The sequence below is a fragment of the Solanum tuberosum genome, unplaced genomic scaffold (genome assembly GCF_000226075.1).
Source record: "Solanum tuberosum cultivar DM 1-3 516 R44 unplaced genomic scaffold, SolTub_3.0 scf00098, whole genome shotgun sequence".
Taxonomy (NCBI): Eukaryota; Viridiplantae; Streptophyta; class Magnoliopsida; order Solanales; family Solanaceae; genus Solanum; species Solanum tuberosum.
The window spans coordinates 1,725,276-1,746,816 of NW_006239026.1; the positions used below are offsets into that span (position 1 = coordinate 1,725,276).

A 21,541-nucleotide genomic window follows, 5' to 3' on the forward strand; every position below is an offset into this window, starting at 1 on the left:
AAATATAAAATGACAATATAAGTTTAATTTTAATTAATAATTCTACAAATTTATGAATATGCAAGAGCAAATGATTCGAGAGTGAACATTCAAGCAATCGAATATTAAATGCGTCTAGTTAAATATCAGAGAAAAAAGGATCAAAATTGTCCTTTTATCTCTGAATTAACTAGTAGTCCTTCATGTTTTAAAAATTGGTACACTTATAATACTATTCCAAAAATCTGTCTATTTTTTTAACAGAGTTTTTCTTTGCATGTGAGAGTATTTGCACGATAAATCTACTTTCACGTTGCAAACTAGATTTTCTCCTTCTTCGATAACTCTGTTTTCAACCTTGCAAACTAGATTTTCCCCTTCTCCCAAACATGAGAGCACGGTGAACAATGACACAAACATGTTTAGTACTCTCCCAATTAAATTTAATTGAGAATTCTAGTTACTAGTATGTTACCAACAACGAGCTCACACTCGATGATCACCATATATAATCTCAGAAGTTTATAGCTTTCTCTCCTCGAGTTTAAACAATCGATAATGAAGAAGACTCGAAAATTATTCAGCATCCATAAAAACAGAGAATTAGGATTGATCAGATTACTAAATATAATATTGGTTCACGTTGAACTATTACAATAATTTAAATATCAAAATTACAATTTATAAAATCAAATTATTTTTTGTAACTATAAATTCGTATGGGAATGGGATTACAATTTTTGGAAACTTTTTACTTTTTTCCTTTCAGATTCCAACTTGGTTTCGGAAGTTAAAATAAAAATAAATCTCTATATAAACGCAATTCCTAACTCTGTTTCTGTTCAATTCTTAACTCTGTTTCTGTCTTTTTACTAGCAATCGATTTCATATAGCGAGGCTATACGAATTCAAATAATAACTCCATGGGAGAGAATTCGAGCAGGAAAAGAAAACAAGAAGAATTAGTCACTTCCTTGTCTGAGTCATCTTCTGCATCTGACTACGAAATTGATAGCTCCAAAAGGCGTCGTGAGGAGGAGAGGACAAAGAGAGAGCGGAAGCATAGATGCAGCAACAGTAGTAGTAGGAGATCGAAAACGAGAGGGGAAGAGGAAGTATTGGGATTCTAATGAATCAGACTCAGGAGTTGGACAGGACAATTGTAATGCCAATTTGAGTTTGGATTGCTGATTTAAGCCCGCCTGTCGAAGAAGATACTATCCCAAAAAGGAGGGTGATTGGCCCTGCAATGCCTTCCGCGGAACTACTTGCTGCTGCAGCTAAGTTAACTGAAGCACAAGCGGAGCTGAATGAAGATACTGATTTGTTTATAGGACCTCCACCTCCACCGCCTGCTCTGGTGACTGAGGTAGAATCAGCAAACGAGATCGAGTGTTTTGAAGAGGTTACAAGAATCATAGCATCAGATGCAGATAACTCATATGATGTTTTGGGCGCGAACAGAAATATATTGAATGACAACATAAAGAAACAGTACTTGAAGTTGTCTCGTATAGTGCATGCGCTCATCCTGAAGCTCACCACGCGTTCATCAAGCTGAACAACGCCTTTAAAGATTTAGATAAACGGAGAGTGTTGGATGAGAAAATAAAGCGTAAGGAAGAACAAGAGGAAATGAAGGCAGAATTACAAGCGTTCCAATGGAGACGTTTGCAAGTTGCACTAAAAAGTGATGAATGGATGACTACATTGCCTCCAGAAAGAAAATCTGGTGTTGTGAGAATGCACTCAACACGAGGTTTAGCAAGAGCTCGAAAGAAGGTCGTGGTGATACTAGTGTCTGGACAGACACCCCATCAGTTTGAGCTCAGAAAGATCATTTGGAAGCTTCAACACTTATAAAGAACGGCAAGAAAAGAGTAGATCAAGTGTCGATGCTGAACTGGTGGTACATTGTAACAAAACGAGACGATCAAAATCTATGGTAGAAAAGCATCAAGAGATTGCAGCTCGTAGCAAGTCAATGAAAAAATCGAAGCATGAATCAGTGAAAGAAGAATGGAAAGGAAATCATCCATGGAAACCTTGGGATCGCGAGAAGGATTTAATAGCAGGAAGGAAAAATGTTAAGCTTGATGCTTCAGACATGTCTCAGAGTCTCACTTCCAGGTTTTCTTCCTGAAGGTAGACGACAAGTTTTAAATCTTAATGCAGGCAAGTCATGTCTCGTTGAATCAGTACTCTTTTTTGCCACATCACGTCTCTAGAAGAGTTGAGGTCATGTTCGATGTTTGAATTTGTACTGAGCTCGATATGGTAGGGTGTCTGTCCTGAATCGTGGACGAGACTGCTGATCTAGTAGGGAATGCTGATTTTTGCTTCACTCATTGCTACAAAGAAGTCAATAAAGTGGCCGATCATCTTGCTAAGTTATCTACAATGAGTAGTAAGACCTATTTTATACCGTAGGCTAGATCAATTGCCTAGTGGTACGACGAAGCTAGTTTTTTTAAAGCTAATCTGTATAGTCTCTAGATATGCGGGAATAACATTCCCTAAAGGATTGCTTGACAACTGCTGATGTATATTTGGGGTTGAGACGAAGTCCCTTTTTGTTGGGCTTCTACATGATTTATATATACCTCCAGGGTCATAATCCTGGAATTAAAAAAAAAAAAAAAAAAAAAACTTAAAAGAGATATTTTGAACGTGATCCTCAAGTATATCCATTAATTTTTCTTGTAGAGATGTATGTCCATCGAGTTGCAGAATGAAATTGTTGTTTGATTTTTCTTATAATAAAAAAAAAAGTTTAGGCATGATATTCCCTTTGTACTAAAATAGTTGTCAAAATTTACTTTCCGAAAGTTAATTTAATTGACTTAATAAAAACATTAAAACATAAATTTCAAAAGGTTTAGGTTTAATACTCTTTTTGTACCAAAATTGTTGTCAAGTTTCATTTTTCTAGAGTTAATTTAACTAGTTTTCGGAGTTAAATTAAATTAAATTAAACTAATTCAATATTTTAAATCAAACTTTAGATATTAAAAAATTACACCAAAAATAGTACAATTACATTTTTTATATTAATATGATAAATGAAGTAAAACACATTTTAAAATATTAAACAAAATTCATTTAGTTTAACTAATTGGATTTCGAAAAGTGGAACATAAAAATATTTTGAAATAAAATATTTTTATGATATTCATTAACTTTTTTTTTTGAAAAAAAAGAAAGAAAACTCCTCTCAAAGTTGCCCTATAAATTAAAACTGAGCAACAATTAACTCAATTTCTCTACTCTTTAACAGTTAAAAAGGCTAAAAATCTTCTCTCTTCTTCCGGCGAAACTATGGCGGCGTTGAGTCTCCGAAAGGGCAATACCCGGCTACCGCCGGAGGTAAACAGGGTATTATATGTTCGGAACCTTCCGTTCAACATCACGAGCGAGGAGATGTACGATATCTTCGGCAAATACGGTGCTATTAGACAGATTCGTATTGGTACAAATAAGGATACACGTGGTACTGCTTTCGTCGTTTATGAGGATATATATGATGCGAAAACCGCCGTCGATCATCTCTCCGGTTTCAATGTCGCTAATCGGTAAGAAAAAATAATTTTTTTTGGCTTATTTCGCTTTTTTCTATCGCATTAGGGTTTGTTTGCTTGAATTTTAGTATTGTATGCTATAATGGTTAATTATTCAGTTTTTTCGGTTTTGATTTGGAAAATACTATTTTACGTTTTATAATTTTATAAATTTTGAACTAATCGTAGTCGGAGTAAAGTTATTACAACTCTGAACTACTTGAGGTTTGTTTTATGAAATTTTGATCTTATTCTGCTCAATTTTGACTAGTTTACTTCAATAGTTAATAGATTTTCTTTTTTAAATAACTACGGTGTTCGGGCGAGCTTGTGCTCACTTCAACTTAACTACACGTGATACGTGTCACCTCTTACCAGGGAACTATGTCCACCAAGGCTAGGACAGATGAGAAGAAATCACTTGGTGTTTTTTTGGTCTTTGCTGGGATAGTAAATTTGTTTTTGATATGAATTAGGAGTCCTTTTTGAAACTAGAGGTATCAACCGACTTAAATTGATGTATATCTGGTGTAAACTCTAAACTAGTTAGGATTAGTTATATGGATGTTCTATGTCAGCAGTCGGCAGTCATTCTGCTATATCTTGACTTACTTTTCAAGAAAAAATGGGGGCTTTTTTAATATAGGTTCTCTATATTTTCTACCCATATACCTATCTTAATATAGACTTGGTGTGGATTCTAAACTAGTTAGGATTAGTTACATGAATGTTCCATGTCAGCACTCAGCAGTCATTCTGCTATATCTCGAGTCTTGACTTACTATTCAAGAAAAAAATGGGGGCTTTCTAATATATTATTGTAGGTTCTCTATATTTTCTACCCATATACTTATCTTGATGTATACTTGGTGTAGATTCTAAACTAGTTAGGATTAGTTATGTGGATGTTCTATGTCGGCAATCATTCTGCTATATCTTGTCTTACTTTTCAAGAGAAAATGGAGGCTTTTTAATATATCATAAGTTCTCTATATTTTCTACCCACATACTTATCTTCATGTATATTTGGTGTTGATTCTAAACTAGTTAGGATTAGTTATATGGATGTTCTATGTCAGCAGTCGGCAGTCATTCTGCTATATCTTGACTTACTTTTCAAGAAAAAATGGGGGCTTTTTTAATATAGGTTCTCTATATTTTCTACCCATATACTTATCTTGATGTATACTTGGTGTAGATTCTAAACTAGTTAGGATTAGTTACATGAATGTTCCATGTCAGCACTCAGCAGTCATTCTGCTATATCTCGAGTCTTGACTTACTATTCAAGAAAAAAATGGGGGCTTTCTAATATATTATTGTAGGTTCTCTATATTTTCTACCCATATACCTATCTTAATATAGACTTGGTGTGGATTCTAAACTAGTTAGGATTAGTTATATGGATGTTCTATGTCGGCAGTCATTCTGCTATATCTCGACTTACTTTTCAAGATAGAATAGGGTCTTTTTAATAAATTATAGGTTCTCTATATTTTCTACCCACATACTTATCTTGATGTATATTTGGTGTTTTTGTTATTTGGCAGATACTTGATAGTTCTGTATTACCAGCAAGCGAAGATGAGCAAGAAATTTGACCAGAAGAAGAAGGAGGACGAGATAACGAAGCTTCAGGAGAAATATGGTATTCCCAAAGATAAGTGATAGGGAAACTTATGTTACTGTTTTCTTTCCTTCATTATGTAAATTGAGCCAGTCTTAGCAAAGAGTGCATCACCTTTTGTGGAAACTGATCAAGGCACCCTGGCCACCGAATTATCAAACAGAGTAGCTTGTAGTGCTGTATCTTATTCGAAGTTTGTAACGGATAGTTTTTGAGATGATTGAATGTTGCCAAATGGTTCTACCTATATCATGATGTTTTTCTTCTTTCCCTCCTTGCTGTAGTTACCTTAACATTATATGATGAGTGCATTTGCTATGTGGTTTCTTTCTGTATGTGATGCTTCAGTTGTGCTCTCTTTGGCACATCCATTGCTTTTTTGGGGGGTGTGGGTGGGTGACTTGTACCTTGGGCTTCCACACGTTCGATGTTAAGAGACATTTCTTTGTTGCTTTGCAGCAAATGGATGCTTGCGAATGATATTGCCTTGCCCTACAAGTTTTAATACCAGTAATTGTTTTAGAAATTTTTTACGATATCCTTATCTTCTATTTCGACAGTGAAAACCATATAGATATACACTACATAACTGCATGGATAAGCTCACACCAACCTGTCAATTGGGGATCCAGTTTCAGGAATTTCCTTGGGATGTATTGGGAAGGATCTGGAATGACAATATAGATACACATATCCAGATATCATTTTTTTAGTATACACACATGTCTAGATATCTTGCTCCTTTAATAGCTGATGAGAGGAGATCGTTAGATATTTCAGTTACAATAGCACAGAACGCTGATGATACTCCTTCGCATATGCTAAAGAAAGGGGTGATTGTGAACAAGCATGAGCTTTTGCAGAAAATTGAGGCATGAAGCCTGTGCTTGTTCTTGTGCCCAGATCATTCTGAATTTTTATCTGCAGTTACAGAGAGCTGGCATACTGATTTAATTGGTTTGTCATGTTATCCGACTTCCACCTGAATGTAGTTTTGATTTGCACTCATGTTTGGATTTAAATCTGGTAATTCAATGTGTATGCGAGTGTCCACAGGTTTCAAAGTCATATCTAAGAGGTTGATGTTTTGTGTTGAATTTCTGGTAATCATGTTTTATTTGGTGGATTTAAGTTGGTTATTCATTGATTTTATCAATGAAGGGCAAAAGTATACCAGAAAGTAGAAAACCTTCTTGTACCTTATTGTCTTCTATACACATTGGGAGTCGTAGGTACCAAAAAGAAATAAGAGATGAAAGGCGACGTCTCAAATACACAAATCCTTTCCTACTCCATCAAAATCTCTCCTATTTTTCTTTCCACAACTGTTCTTGACACTATCCACACAAGACCAAACCATCTCAATATTTCCCGCCACTTTGAGGCACTATCTTACAATGTAGAAGGGGGTGATTTTCATCTGTGCGCCCGATGCACATGAAACACACCAACTGATACATGTAGTTTGCCTCTCCCAGAAATTCTTTCTTGATAATACCTAAGGTCTATGGAAAGGCTACCTTTTTCATGCCTAGCAGCTTCCTGCAAGTTTTGTTTGTTTTGTTCATCCAAGATTTGCAACAATCTATTCTACAATATCTTGTCTTGTTTGAATGTCATAATGGATCAGCAAAAGACTATTTCCAAACTGCAACAACCTTCTATTGCAGTTTGATCTGAACTAAATGGATGGTTTATCGGCTCTGCATTAGCATTTTGATATGTATTTGGCGTATAACTGAGTTTCCTCAACTTGTTTTACTTTTGCTAACATTTGATTCATGAGTTTCTGCATAAAGATTAGAACTTCTTATGCCAGATTATACTTCTTGCTGAGATGTAATGCAATGTCCTCCACATTTCATGTCCTTGTGTCTCAATTCCCAAGATTTGCGGCATTGTAGAGCTTGGGGAACTTGTGTTAGTTTTGGGATATCCCATTTTCTATTTTGGACAAGTATTTGGTGACTTCTAAGTTTGTTTGAACTTTTTCCCTTGCTAATTTTCTACATTTTGTTGTGCTGGAATTTCATAACTTGTCTCTCTTTGGATGGTTTTAAGGTGGTGTTTGTTTTAAAAGTTTGAAAGATCCTCTCATTTTGTTGGTTTTGTTGTTTTCCTTCTTTTCATATCTATGAGAAATTCACCATGAATTCTTCAATTTGATGTAGCACGGTTTTAGGTATGCTGAGTTATATGATATGCTTGAAAAAAATGTAGTGTTTGAGCTCAATATATTGCTTTTCTCTTCCTGTCAATAAAAACCTTTCATGCCAACTAGGACCGTTCAAAATCAAACCGAAATCGATAAATTTGTATTGAATTTTTTTATATTGGTTTATCAATAATGGGTTGTTGGTTTAGCGGTTTTGGTAATCGTTCTAATTTGTTTTATTATCGGGTTATCGTTTCTTAACGGGTTAACCAATAATCCGATAGTAAATTAAATAATTATATTTATACCGTTTTGTATATAAAATCCTTGACTTAGTGTTTGTTTCCTATTTTAATTCAGGCTGTCTCAAACTTTTGGTAATTCTACAAGCAAAAGTGTGCGCTTTTGAGCAAGATGCAATATGTGAACTCATGCGCATTGCTCATTTGGTTTGTCACCTTGTTTCTAAGAGATTTTCAATGATATTCTTTTTGTGTCAAATCTTAACGATTAAATCGATAGCGATTAATAAATGTAAATCAATATCTTAATGGTTTTTTAACGGTTTAGCATGTCTACAAATTGATAACTAAAAAGACCAACTGATAAACTTCAAAATCAAACCGAAATCGTATAATTTGTATTGAATTTTTTTATATTGGTTTATCAATAATGGGTTGTTGGTTTAGCGGTTTTGGTAATCGTTCTAAATTTGTTTTATTATCGGGTTATCGTTTCTTAACGGGTTAACCAATAAATCCGATAGTAAATTAAATAATTATATTTATACCGTTTTGTATATAAAATCCTTGACTTAGTGTTTAGTTTCCTATTTTAATTTCAGGCTGTCTCAAACTTTTGGTAATTCTACAAGCAAAAGTGTGCGCTTTTGAGCAAGATGCAATATGTGAACTCATGCGCATTGCTCATTTGGTTTGTCACCTTGTTTCTAAGAGATTTTCAATGATATTCTTTTTGTGTCAAATCTTAACGATTAAATCGATAGCGATTAATAAATGTAAATCAATATCTTAATGGTTTTTTAACGGTTTAGCATGTCTACAAATTGATAACTAAAAAGACCAACTGATAAACTTCAAAATCAAACCGAATTGACCGATAACGCAGCCCCATTTGCCAACATATGGTAGAGAAATATGCAGTTTTTCGTCCTTCGTGTGTAAGCCAATATACATAACTAAGTTAAAAGAGGAGGTCATGGTTTCTAATACTTGTGATATCTTGTTTATCTTTGTTATAACCTTTTCATTACATGAGAGCTACAAAAGCCAAAACATTGGAAACATGCAAGTGTGTTGTTATACCAAAATTGTGGATTTGGACCAAAGAGACCCATTCAAGGACATACTGGTTTAGGTAAAATATCTAATGCATTCGGCAATCAAAATCATTTTTGGAGGAGAAATTATATATTTTTGGGATCTACTTGCTCCATGGTTAGAGCCTCTAAAGGTCGAGTGGAAAAAAAAACACAAATCAGGCATACAATTACATTATGATCTTACCCATCCACTATACATGATAAATAAGCTGGTATGGAAAAACCTACTTAATAGTTCAAAATGACGACAACATACCTAGTGAAATTCTAGAGAAGTTTTAGTATTCTATTTTACGCAACACAACAATTACAATCATAAATTGAGAATTTATATTTTTAGATCAAAGAAGGATTTAGCTCTTGGAATAATGGTGTATCCATTATTACTATTTGAGCCCTTGTTGCTAGTAAAATTGGTGAAATACGCAAAGGTATGGAAAGAGAGGGATTCAAACCCTCAGTAAACAAAAGGCGGGTGGTATGTACGCAAACCAAGTGTTACCCCTACCTTATGAGAAGAAAAGGCTTGCACCTATGCATCTCCCCCCAAAATAAAAGCCTTTTTTCAGTAGAGGATTTTAAGGTAATAGGGAGAGTCAAGGGGGAAATAGGCAGCTGCCACTCGAAACACCAAAACACCCACTGAATGCAATTAAGATAAGATGCATTCCTCCATTCTGGGTATTCAGTGATGAATTCATACGCGTGCCTCATTTTGAGCCTATGTTTTAATTGAATTCAGAGAAAAGAAAAAGGGAACAAGTTTGATCTGTTAATACAAAGAAGATGATATGTCGTCCATCACTTGATCTAAATCCCACTGGACAAAAACATCTAAAATCTGGAGGAACAAACCTAAAACAGAGCAGATAAGAAAACATTAAGAGTTCCTCCATGGGCGAGATTGTCACAAAGCAGATTCAGGTTCCAATTGCAACTAGCTGCAAGTGCTGGGTAGTGGATCACCAAAGAGAATTGGGAGGGTGGATTGCTTAGCTTCCAGCTGTAGTTGGCACTGCACGAGGCTTCGAATCCTCAGCCTTTTCGTGTTCCTTGTTAAGCATCTGAAATGGATATCACAAGCCTCAGACTCGATCCTGATAATAGATAAATGGGCTGGCTGTGTGCAGATATTATATGCAGTAAAATGTACTCCCTCCGTCACAATTTATGTCGAATTGTTTGACTGGAGCAGAGTTCAAGAAAGAGCAAAAGATTTTTGAAACTCGTGGTTTAAAACAAGCCATGGACATTCGTCTGACTACAAATCATCTTATCAAAGGTTCAAAATTTAAATTTAAAAAGTTGAATTGTTTCAAAATATATAGGTATCATTCATTTAATAACAGACTAAAAACAAAGGTTAAAATCCAGGACATATCAACAAAATTCTAGATATAAACAGGACAGTCACGCAGAAGCAAGGAATCTGGTGAAAGATGGACAGTTGTATCCGCTACAGTGAAAGGTAGACAACAGAGTTCTAATCATGTGCAATTGTAGTAAAAATTGAAGGCATTCGCACTAACCAACTGAACTAAGTTGGTTGCTGGCATATTCATAATTGGACTTTTTTTGACAAGCATTGAACACTCATTCAGATCTGTGTTACCTTGGCACAACACATTTTTCGAAAGATAATGACAAACAAACTTGAAACTTTTGAAGCGTAGTTAAAAAGTAAAATGTACCTTGTTGTTGATCAAGTTATGGAGAGCAATTACACTTCGGATAAGTGAAGATAGATATATGACCAACATCATATCATTCGTTTTCACTGCAACAAGAAATCAAATGGGCACACAAAAGATTAAAAGATCATATATCAGTGGTGGAGATTTTCTAATTGAAACAGAGATGGAATCCAGCTAATTTACCTGAAAATGATTTTACTAATTCAGCAACATTTAGATTGGGTAATAGATTGAAAACATCCTGCAACAGATTTTTTATTTCAGATTTCAACATGTTAGCATCTTTGAATTGGATGGGAAATCTGTTAAAAATCAGCCTATCGGCACCACAACAAAATGCAGAGAACACTGACGGCAGTTGATGGATCAACAAAGCAACACTTTTGTTTAGATGCAGAACAGGAGTTATTTCAGTGTTTTATGTTAAAATTTCACGTGTGAGTAATAGATTTGACCTAGAACCCTTGGTGCCAAAGCTTCAAATATCTTACTAAAACAAAATCATCACACAATGATTCGGGAAGATCGCAACAAGCAATGACCGTATGTGCAACCAAACAGCAAGCATAAAATTCTTTACAGGAAACATGTTGCCACTCATAGCCAAGGAAAAGATATCCCTAAAATCTAGCAGCTTAATTTGTACAAAATAAGGTCCTTGAGCAGAGAAAGCTGCAGAAACCTTTTTTTCTGCTTAAGGACCTTATTTTTGAACAAATTAAGCTGGCTAGTTTTTAGGAATAATCTACAAATTCATTAAACTTTTTACTTGAAAGTTCCCTATAACGTCAACAACCCTTTAGAACATAGATGAAGTTGGCAACTGAAAGAATGATCATGAAGCCAGAAAAGAGAAGGAAAGTTGATAGTAATGCTAACCTGCAAATGGTATAGAATCTCATGGTTCAAGGGGAGCTTCCCATCAATGACAACATCCAAATAACTCCGTATCTCTTGAAGTCGAGCATCCAATCCCTTCAAAGCTGCCAGTTTCCCAGTTACCTGGATTGGAAGTGTTCAAAGTTCTTATTGCTCTCTACTTGTTAAGAAACCAAACTTTTTTTTTTTTTTTTTTTTTTTTGATAACCGAGAAATTGTTAAGAAACCAAACTTATTATTATCAATTTTCTATAATTGAAAGGTCATAAGAAGGTTCTGAAAGAAACCTCAGTTGCAAGGGTACTGATAGTTGTATCTTTCACATCCCTTAGCAAGTGCTCAACACCTGTCCATTATAATACATGGTATACAAAATTTTAATGCGTATGCACAGTGAAAATGTCACTTGCCTTGAAGAATGACTGAAAACTGCTAACAATTTAGGCAAATGAAATAAGTTGAATTTTTAGAAGTAAAACAATGGTAAACTAAAGAGTAAAAAATCAATCTTGGAGTTGTACCGATTTCTTCAACTTCATGAGCAGCGATTTCTGAAGGTACATGCACAAACACATTCTGGCTTTTCTGAGTTGCATTCTGCAAGTATATACCCATCCACAGCACGTCAAGTACATTGCAAAAACAACTTATGAATATCAACAAGCACCAAACCCTTTTAGATGATGAACTACTAATCTAAGTTGTTACCTCTTTAACTTCCTCAACTGCATAGTATGCCTTAGTTGGTATTCCTAGCTCCTTAGGCTGGACATCAATTATAACCAAGACTGGAGTAGGGACGTAGCTGCAATAACACCATCAATAATAAGCAGCATACTTGAGTGTGAAACCTTATGGCATAAAAGATACAAAGTTCAAAACATTGTACCCACAAGTTAAATAAATTCAATCTCTTGAAAAAGAGAGAACAATTTTAGGCGAGTTTCTAATATGTGCTGTGTGCTTTACATCATATATCCAATTTTTAAGTTCTGATATGAACCCCGCTCTCCCTCCCATGTCTTACACTGTATATCATGATTACTTCAGTTTAAGCTGGTTTTCAAAGGTGTAGCTGCCAGCATAGCAGAAACTTAGGTTTCTTTGGCTTGGGCATGTTGATTTTGCAATGTCCTTGCTAACCCTCAAGATTAGCGTGTTTGAGGAAAATCATCCAGGAGACAAGTAACTTTTCCTACAAGGACCAGCATAAAACTTGGTTGCTTCTACAGAGAAGACAGTTCTGATGAGAAATTATACCTCTAATGATGGCCTCCTGCCCATAAAGACGCATCAGCATAGGATAGGGCTTATAGCAGGAAAAGAAGTGACCAAACAAGGATGAGAACGTTTGTGAAAATTCATGCAGCAATACATTGCCTTAATAGAACTGACACTCGAATAGAACTCCTAGAGAGTGGAAAGCTAGTATTCATAGAATGAACAAAATTTATTTTACCATAATACTAGAAAAGTCTACGTTACCTTCCCGGACCCTGCGTGAACGAATTCTTTGAACACGGGGCTGCCCTTATTTTAATTAGAGAAGTCTATGTTACTACTTTCTTCAATAACCCAGCTTTCTATTTCTTACTATTCATTCTTTTAGCTTAGACTAAAATCGATCTGAAAATTGAAATATCACAACATGGAAAGACTTCTAAAAGACTTGGGACAAGGCAAAACTTAAATTAAATTAAAAAGGATGTGCAGCACCAATATTGTGCAAGAGGACATTTAAAGAAACTGAATATACAATGGAACTCATACCCACATTTAAATTTTGAGAACCTTTTCTCAGCAATAGGTAGAAATCCCCATTGGAGACATCTACCTAGCTTTTGCATACAAGTTGCTTCCTTAAATTGAAGTAGCAAATAGGAAAAGGACAAGCCACAATTCCCATTATCTCCTCTCAGATATCTTACTTGTTAATGTCATACTACTATCAAAATCTAAACTAAGTTAGACTTATTGAAATTTATTAGAAAATCGTCATCCATAAATCCATTTTGAGTTTCGCACCAGAAGGTGATTAACTACCATGAATTTTAACTATTAAAAAGTTGATTTGAGTTGGAATTTTTTGTATATCCATGAAAATGCAATTTAAATTGCATGAAGGGCTTGGGAGGTCAACAATGAAAGTTGCTATGTTAAGGGACTAGTACAAGATCAAGAGGGAAGTAAACTAGTTTGATTTGTGCATTTCAACGGTTTGTCCATTTTCCTGTGACAATGCCTGTAAAGTCTATTAATTTGTATCCTTTTTAGCTATACCCTACTGTAAGCAATTCTCTCCCGAAGTTCCCGTATTGCCGTTTCCCGATCTCTCTAACAGATTCATTTGATAAGTAAAGCTTGTAGCTTGAGAAAACCATTCAGGCATAATCAATCACCAAAGATTCTCATGTTGCCAAACTAAAGATGCAAAATAGGATCTCTGAATGAATGAATAAATAATAATGCCCTTACTCATTAAAAAGCCCATGAATGTTGAGGTCATTTTCCCGAAGTTTGGGACCAGTGCTATACCAACCAACAACATGCTCCTTTGCTGATACAATTAAATCAAAAGGAAGAATGAACATTTAAACAGTTGACAATACATCTAAAAAGATCATGAATTGCAAATCATGCAAGTAAATAATAACTATACCGTTTATCCTACGGAACATGGAAAACATTGATTCATGATAGTTATGGTCAAGAAACCAAATACTAGGGTCCCTGTCCTCCTCCTCAAAGGGCACTGCATGAAACAGCAAAAGATGTTAGGTAAAATCACAAAACAGATTCATATCTATGGGCTGAGCCAACTCTTCATTTAGTTAGAAGTAAAATATGGAAAATGGTAAAGTGTTGCAGCCAGATGAACCCATCTCAGGAAACTGCGCAGGTTTCACAGTTATAATTTATTCAACTAAGTATGTAGACAGTCTAATTGATACTGCAATACATCTCCACAGAAAGGCTAGATGTCAGTCCTTCCCTCAAAATTCAGCAATCTCAAATTTAGCTCATACGAACCCTACCAAACTTCAAATTCCATCAAAAAGCAAAATAACAAAAGCAACACAAGTATTAATCCCACAAATAAAAGCAAATTAACTGTTCTTTTACAATTTCCAGCACATTAGATACCAATTCCTAGTTCCAACCTCAAATTTAGCTCATAAAAAGTCTCACTTTTAAATTCCATCAAAATGCAAGAACACAAGCAACCCAATTATTAATCCCATAAATAAATGCAAATTGACTGCTACTTTACAATTTCCCAGCACATTAGATACCTATTCCTTGTCCCAATTTCAAATTTAGCTCATAAAAGCTTAACTTACTGTAAATTCCATCCTAATGCAACCGAATTAATCCCATAAATAAAGGCAAATTGACTACTAATCTACAATTTCCCAGCACATTAGATACCTATTCTCAGTTCACAGTTCAAATCTTAAATTCACCTCATAAAAACCCTAACAAACTTCAAATTCCATCAAAAAAGCAAAATAACAAAAAAATCAAAAACCCCATGAAGCAAAAATTTGAACAGATCTGAAAAGGGTTTGCAACAATGATACCTGCATAGCTATTAGTAACATCAACAGTGCCTTTAAAAGAAGTTCCAAGCAAAACCCCGACAACACGTTTCCTTGTGTCTCTTGCAACTCTATTGTAGTGGTCTACGATGCTCAAAAGCACAAGCGGATGAACTATCACCTTCTCAATCGGCCTCGAAGATATTTGCTGAGATTTGATTACATCCATTATTGCTTCTTCCTTTCTTTCTCTCTCTCTCTTCGAAATCTGGCAAAAACTTGTTCTCCAAGGGAAAAGAGAGAATCAAATAGCAAACTCTGTGAAGTATTTTCTTTTGGGTATATATTTAAGACCTCTTTTTTATATTTTAGCCAAACAGACCTTTATAAGTATTTCTTTTTTGTATTGATTTTGATACTCATGATAATGGGCTTAGGGCCCATATTATTTTGGGCTATGTTGGACTAACGGCCCTAAAAATATCATTTAATAATAAAATTTGGAAAAATCCTTACTCTCTCCTATTCTTGGTTGTATCACTTTATGAGATATATCGATTGAATACAGTACTTTGTGCAATGCATTAATTTATACATCACTTTATGCTATATATCAGGACGTACATGATGTATCGGGACATTGAATGATGTATCGGGATGTTGAGTGATGTATTCAAAATCGAGATGCGATGTATTGAGAATTTTTTGGGATGTATTCGAATTCCACCTAAATTAAGATATTTTTGTAATTTGAAAAAGAATAAGAAATATGATATAATTAGCTCTTAACATTATGTGATTTGTGTAAAATTTTCACTAGTGACACTGCTGAGATATCCTCAAGCATAACTAATACAATCATAATTAATAGGAAAAATTACAGAAATCCACCTTTTAGTTTACTTATTACCATTATTCCCTATAAGTTTTACAAATCTCTAAAACCCCTTATTTTCACGCATCAGATTAGTGTACCATGTATAAAATGTAATGTATCTTACTTAATGATTAATGTATCTCGCGCATCAGATTAATATATCAACGCTTATATTATTGTACCCGTTTGAGAAATTTCTGTAATTATAAACTTTTAAGGGATAAATTGTAATTTTACCTTAAAAATATGTGATTTCTGTAATTTGCCCTAATTAATATAAAACATTACTAATTTTAGCATTATTAATACATGCGATTTAACACTATTCTTATACACCCCTATTCATGTAAATTATACATACCTTATACTAAATCTAGTGTATAAACTAATGCATGTTATACATACGTCGAAAAAAAAAATATCAAACAAGATAATTAGTAATACACAAAATTAATACATGTATGGACAGATCTAGAGAGTTGTCAGAATGTTCATCTAAATCCCCTCGATAAAAAATTACATAATATACAAGGTAACTTTATTTTATTTTATGCATATATATGAATTTTGAATCACTCAAATAGTAAACTAGAGACTTTCTTAGTGGTTTAAAGTTCAAATTCGATTTCGAATTCAAACTCCATCAAATGCATTTTAATTTTTCAAACCCATCAACCTCATATACACCCACACACATGTTTCATCTAATTATGGTCTTGAAGACCTAGTGTCAATTTTAACATTACAAATACAAAATTTACTTCAAAGCTACTAGGTTCACATAACTAGTTCATCTAGCTAGTCAATTTTTTGGGTGGAAAGCAGGCCGGACCTTACGAGTGGGTATCACTACCACCTAGTTGATAAATCAGAAATATAAAAAAAAAAACATATTTATTCTTGAAATTCTTTCTTGATTTTCAATAAAAATTCGTTCTTGGTACTTTTTATCAATACGAAGCTATCGTAACAGTATATAAGAAATTAGGCTCCTTATAGAAATTAATTATTAGGGACATATAGATTGGAAAGTATGCCTTTGCATCAGGCTATTGAACTATTGACAAGGGAGTGCATGCAAGGTGTTTGATGAAATTACTGAACCGTGTGTTACCTCGTATAATGTGATGGTTGATGCTTGTGGGAAAAATAGGGATATGGGTTTGGGGTTCTTGAAGTTTTCTTGCATGCTTATAGTGATGTTAATTCATGGACTAGTATGATTCATGGGTATGAAGAACAGGTGCTCTGAGGTTGCTGTTAAGTTTTTTTTTTGAGAAAATGATGGTACATGAGGATATGAAGTGTGGTTTATTGAAGTCAAATGAGGCAGCTTTTGTTAGTGTTCTTAGTTCCTGCACGTGTTTGGATGTTGGTGTAGCGTTATATCTAGGGAGGCAAGTACATGGTAAGGAATGAGGCAGGTAGATTAATCGCGTTTTATGGGAAGATGGGTTGTGTAAGGAATCAACACTGATATTCAACCAAGTTGAGAAAATACAATGGAATATCTCTCAAGCTTTTAGGGAAAACAGTAAACTACAAAGGAAAACAAAGGAAAAAGTAGAAAAGAGAGGTTTCAGATCTGCAAAAGTACTAAAGAAATAAAATGCAAGTTCTTCCATACTGAAGTCTAGTGGTTCTTGGTCTATTTATGTCTTCTGGTGCAAGGGTGCTTTTTGGCCTTTCTTCTAATAGCTTGGCAAAGAGGACATTCTTTTGAGATTTGGGACCACATATTGGTCTAGGTGCTTGGGCCATTTCTTATCCCTGGTACTGCGTCTAGGAGCCTCTGACTTGTCCTCTATGTTTGTTACAGGTTGTTTAGTATATGCTTGGAAGGTATTTGATGTGATGGTTAGCAAGTAGGTTTGAGCTTGGAATGGTATGATTTCTTCCCTAGCTTTGAATGGTAGGGAGAAGCAAGCATTAACGATGTATGAGAAGATGAGATCGAAGGGGCTGCAACCAAATGAGATTACCTTCGTGGCAGTTCTATCAGCTTGTGTGTGTGTCAAGCTTGTCGATTTCAGTTTTCAATTGTTTGAAGCAATGTCACGTGAATTCGGACTTGTAGCTAAAATGGAATATTATGGTTGTGTGGTTGATCTATTAGGGAGAGTTGGGCTACTGCAGGAAGCGTACGACTTCATAAAGAAGATGACTTTTGAAGCTGATGCTACTGTCTTGGGGGCTCTGATGGGTGCTTGTAGACTTCATGGAGCTATCGAGTTGGGAAATGAAGCAGCACAACTATTGCTGGGGTCGCAACTGAATCATTCTGGAGTTATGTGCAACTCTCATGCATTTATGCTGGCACAGAGAGGCTGGATCATGCTGCTTCCTTGAGAAAAGCAATGTTAGATGCTGGAATACACACAGTTCCAGCTCACAGTTTTATTAAGTAAGCTGATAACTGCAACAGCTTGGTGATGGAATCTCGACTCATCTAAAAGGATCCTGCATATGGATTTAGCACATAGATTGAAGCACTGCTTAAAGAAAGCAGTAGTCATAGCTTGACTGATCAAGAAGGAGGACACATTTTTGTGAAGATGCACAGCAAACCTGGTTCCAAAGTCTGTTTGTCGAGGTATTTCTTTTTGTTTTCTACTTTTCTTTTTCTGAATCTTTTTCTTTGCCACGAAACTTTGAAATTATGGAGCGGCTTGCTAATTAATTAATCTGAACAATAGTTGATCACGATAAACATTACCTATAGGCAAGCGGTTCTGCTTGATTTCTTCCTAAATGAAGTTGTGACATGTTTTCTTTCCCTTTAATTTTTTTTGACACTGTTTGCTCCATGTTAAAGTGATATCACGAGAGGCTGCCCCTATAGCGTGTAGTTCTGAATTCATTTAATTATATTAACAGAAGATTCTTTTTTTGAAACCATGACTCCGTGTTAGACACTAGATTTTCTGAGTTATGGACCAAGAGATTCCCATTTCTGAGAATAAGTCTCTTTCTCATGATACGCCAGTTGGGCATTTTTCTGTCGCTTCAATGAAAAAAGTTAAGATAGTTAAGAGAACAGACTGCAGCTTTGGTCCATGGTTTCCTGATGTTACTTTAATCTTTTGATGAAATACCATCATTAGTCTGTATAAAAGTATTTTCAAACTCAGTAACCACAGATTTTTTTTTTTTGAACTTAAAGTCATCTGTTCTATGTCTGTGTTATGATGTTATGTGGAAGAGGTGAGTGAAATACAATGTTTTTAGTGATGGCACATATCATCCAACTAAATGATCTAAAGATTCATGTTTGTGTCCGATTTCTGTTTATGAGTTGAATAGGCCTTGGGAGATAGTTAACTAATAATTAGGCTTGAAGATATTTCTACTGCCTAAGACAAATGGAAACAAAATCTGGTTGAGTCTCAGAGGAAGAAAAGCCCAGGCTTTATTCATAGCCATAGGGAAACAAATACTTTATGAAACATCACATACTATGAAAGTAAAAGCTTTTATTTGCATCTCCAGCAACTTATTAGACTTGAATCCCGCAACTTTAAAAAATGTAGAATTGAACTTAGGAGCTAGAAAACATAAAATGTATAAACAATATAATCTTCTGAAAGATAAAATGTATGGATTGTAAAACATCTAGATCCCTTGTCATAGTTAAATAGAACAATAAGGCAACAAAAATATTTTAAGAAAATGCCTTATAAAGACTAGAGCATATGTCAATTCATAGTTAACAAAAAAACAGATCAAATGAAATGCTAATATCTAATAAGTCGAACCAAAAGAATCTGTATAGAGATCTAAGTTGAACACCTGGAGGTTACACACTAATTCCTTTTCTTGTGCCTTTGCATTCTCGTAATAATTCTGTGTTCCAATTCATCAAACATCCTTGAAAACCATGTTGGATATTGCGTTAATAGCATTATGTATATTGCGAATAGTACAGTAACTAGTCCACAACCACAACCGTAACCTATGAGAACCGCCTGCCAACCAGTGGCAGAGCCACCTTACAATGAGGGGGTTCATCAAAACCCCTTCGGCGGAAAATTATATGATTTATACATGGTTAAAATAATTTTTTAGGTATATATAGTAGATGTCGAACCCCCTTCGGCTACTTTGTGTGTCTATTTTTTTAGATTTTGAACCCCCTTACTTAAAATCCTGGCTCCGCCACTGCTGCCAACTTATCATTGGTGTATCTCCTCCTTCTTCTTCCTCTAGCTCTACTGGAGTTGTCACTTCTGGTACCCCATCATCATCACCACAATCTATTGAGAGTGGAAATCCACGTAGTTCATCATTCCCTTGGTATGAACTATTCTCAAACGTATCAAATTGTTTTCCTTTGGGGATGCATCCAACAAGATGATTATGAGAGAGATTTAAGACTGCAAGAAATGTGAGGGATACAAGTTGTTGTGGAATTGCTCCGCCGATTTTGTTAGATGAGAGATCCAATGATTCGAGTACAGATAAATGTTGTAGTGATGCTGGTATAAGACCTTCCAAGCCATTATGAGATAAGTTCAACGTACGAAGTCCAACAAGATCTCCAATAATACTTGGAATGCCACCTTCAAATCTATTCCTTGAGAGATCAACAATCATGTTTGTAGTCACAATTCGAACAAAATCAAAATCCAGTCCCTTTGTTGTAATTGTCGTCACATAATCATAATAACGCCTAAATTCATCCCCTACATACTGTGGGGTTCTTGTATTCTCATCAATTATCTTCATGGATTGCAAATTCCCAAAAAGACTTGCTGGTAAATTCCCACCAAATCCATTGGATGATAGATCCATAATTTGAAGCTGCGAAAACAAGTTTCTGTTTCCTGAAACTTTAATGGGACCATGCAACTTATTTGATCTCAAGCTTAAAATCAACAAATCAGGTAGGGTCCCCAACCAGTTTGGAAATGTGTCATTCAATTCATTGTTGCCTAGATCAAGGAGTTTCAAATACTTGCAATTGATCAAAGATCGTGGGACTTTCCCCTGTAGCTTATTCCCGTCCAATTTAATGATGTCCAGTGAGTTTCCAGTGCTAAAAGTTGTATTAATTGTCCCACTAAGATTGTTGTTGCTCAAATCCAAAACCAAAACAGCACTCATCTCCCCCAAACATTGTGGAATTGCTCTATTCAAATTATTATTTCCCAAATCTAGGACCATCAGGGTTTTTAGATTGCAGATAGTTGAAGAAATATGTCCACTGAAATTATTTTGCGATAGGAGAAGAAATCCTAGGCGCTGCTGGTTTAGGAGTGACTTTGGAATAGGACCTTCCAGTTGATTTTGTTTTACAGAAACAGAAAAAAATGTTTGGGACCTAAACTCCTGAATTTTCCCACCAAAATGGTTGTCACTTGTGAGAAATAAATAATATTGAATTGTGTGTGTAAATAGTTACATTGAGACCCTATTTATAGACACTACATTGGAATCCTTTTCCAACTAGGATTCCTATTCTTATTCCTATTCCTATTCCTATTCCTATTCTAAGTAGGAAATACTTATTTCTATTCTAACACTCCCCCTCAAGCTGGTGCATACAAATCATATGTACCTAGCTTGTTACAGATGTAATTAATACGAGGACATGTGAGGGACTTGGTGAAGATATCTGCAAGCTGATCATTTGACTTCACAAATTTCGTAACAATATCTCCTGAGAGTATCTTTTCTCTGACAAAGTGACAGTCAATCTCAATGTGCTTAGTCCTTTCATGAAACACTGGATTTGATGCGATATGAAGAGCCGCTTGATTATCACACACAAGTTCCATCTGATCAATTTTGCCAAATTTTAGTTCTCCCAGCAACTGTTTGATCCAAACTAGCTCACAAGTTGCTGTCGCCATTGCTCGATATTCTGATTCTGCACTAGATCGAGCAACCACA

The 21,541-nt window shown here is 35.1% G+C and overlaps 4 protein-coding genes and 1 pseudogene across 4 annotated transcripts; 3 read left to right on the forward strand and 2 right to left on the reverse strand.

Moving 5' to 3' along the window:
* Positions 1 to 902: 902 nt before the first annotated feature.
* Positions 903 to 2,211, forward strand: LOC107060834 (uncharacterized; annotated as a pseudogene).
* A 1,016-nt stretch (positions 2,212 to 3,227) lies between these two features.
* LOC102581420 (splicing factor 3B subunit 6-like protein) lies at positions 3,228 to 5,489 on the forward strand. Its single transcript, XM_006348500.2, has 2 exons — positions 3,228 to 3,551; positions 5,087 to 5,489. Exons 1-2 carry the CDS (start codon positions 3,298 to 3,300, stop codon positions 5,202 to 5,204), a joined length of 372 nt encoding a protein of 123 aa, XP_006348562.1. The 5' UTR covers positions 3,228 to 3,297; the 3' UTR covers positions 5,205 to 5,489.
* Positions 5,490 to 9,412: 3,923 nt separating this feature from the next.
* On the reverse strand, positions 9,413 to 15,001 carry LOC102581751 (26S proteasome non-ATPase regulatory subunit 7 homolog A-like). Its single transcript, NM_001288537.1, is given in 12 exon segments — positions 9,413 to 9,724; positions 10,352 to 10,437; positions 10,538 to 10,595; positions 11,234 to 11,356; positions 11,521 to 11,579; positions 11,755 to 11,830; positions 11,942 to 12,038; positions 13,709 to 13,790; positions 13,893 to 13,985; positions 14,815 to 14,978; positions 14,980 to 14,988; positions 14,991 to 15,001. Coding segments are annotated over 12 exon segments (930 nt in total). The 3' UTR covers positions 9,413 to 9,652.
* A 1,712-nt stretch (positions 15,002 to 16,713) lies between these two features.
* LOC107060835 (putative pentatricopeptide repeat-containing protein At1g10330) lies at positions 16,714 to 18,425 on the forward strand (the record flags this gene model as incomplete). Its single annotated transcript, XM_015309204.1, is given in 3 exon segments — positions 16,714 to 16,879; positions 16,881 to 17,063; positions 17,526 to 18,425. Coding segments are annotated over 3 exon segments (822 nt in total), but the record flags the coding sequence as incomplete, so codon positions are not given.
* Positions 18,426 to 18,478: 53 nt separating this feature from the next.
* LOC102589338 (receptor-like protein 12) lies at positions 18,479 to 21,016 on the reverse strand (the record flags this gene model as incomplete). The annotated part of the gene is made up of 2 exons (XM_015309205.1): positions 18,479 to 19,637; positions 19,801 to 21,016. Coding segments are annotated over 2 exons (1,401 nt in total), but the record flags the coding sequence as incomplete, so codon positions are not given.
* Between the last annotated feature and the right edge of the window lie 525 nt (positions 21,017 to 21,541).

Bases quoted from the DNA above. Each gene is read 5' to 3' on its own strand.
- LOC102581420 (XM_006348500.2), top strand. From the start codon at position 3,298: ATGGCGGCGTTGAGTCTCCGAAAGGGCAATACCCGGCTACCGCCGGAG. The intron at 3,552-5,086 runs GTAAGAAAAAAT...GTTATTTGGCAG, and splicing joins GGTTTCAATGTCGCTAATCG to ATACTTGATAGTTCTGTATT.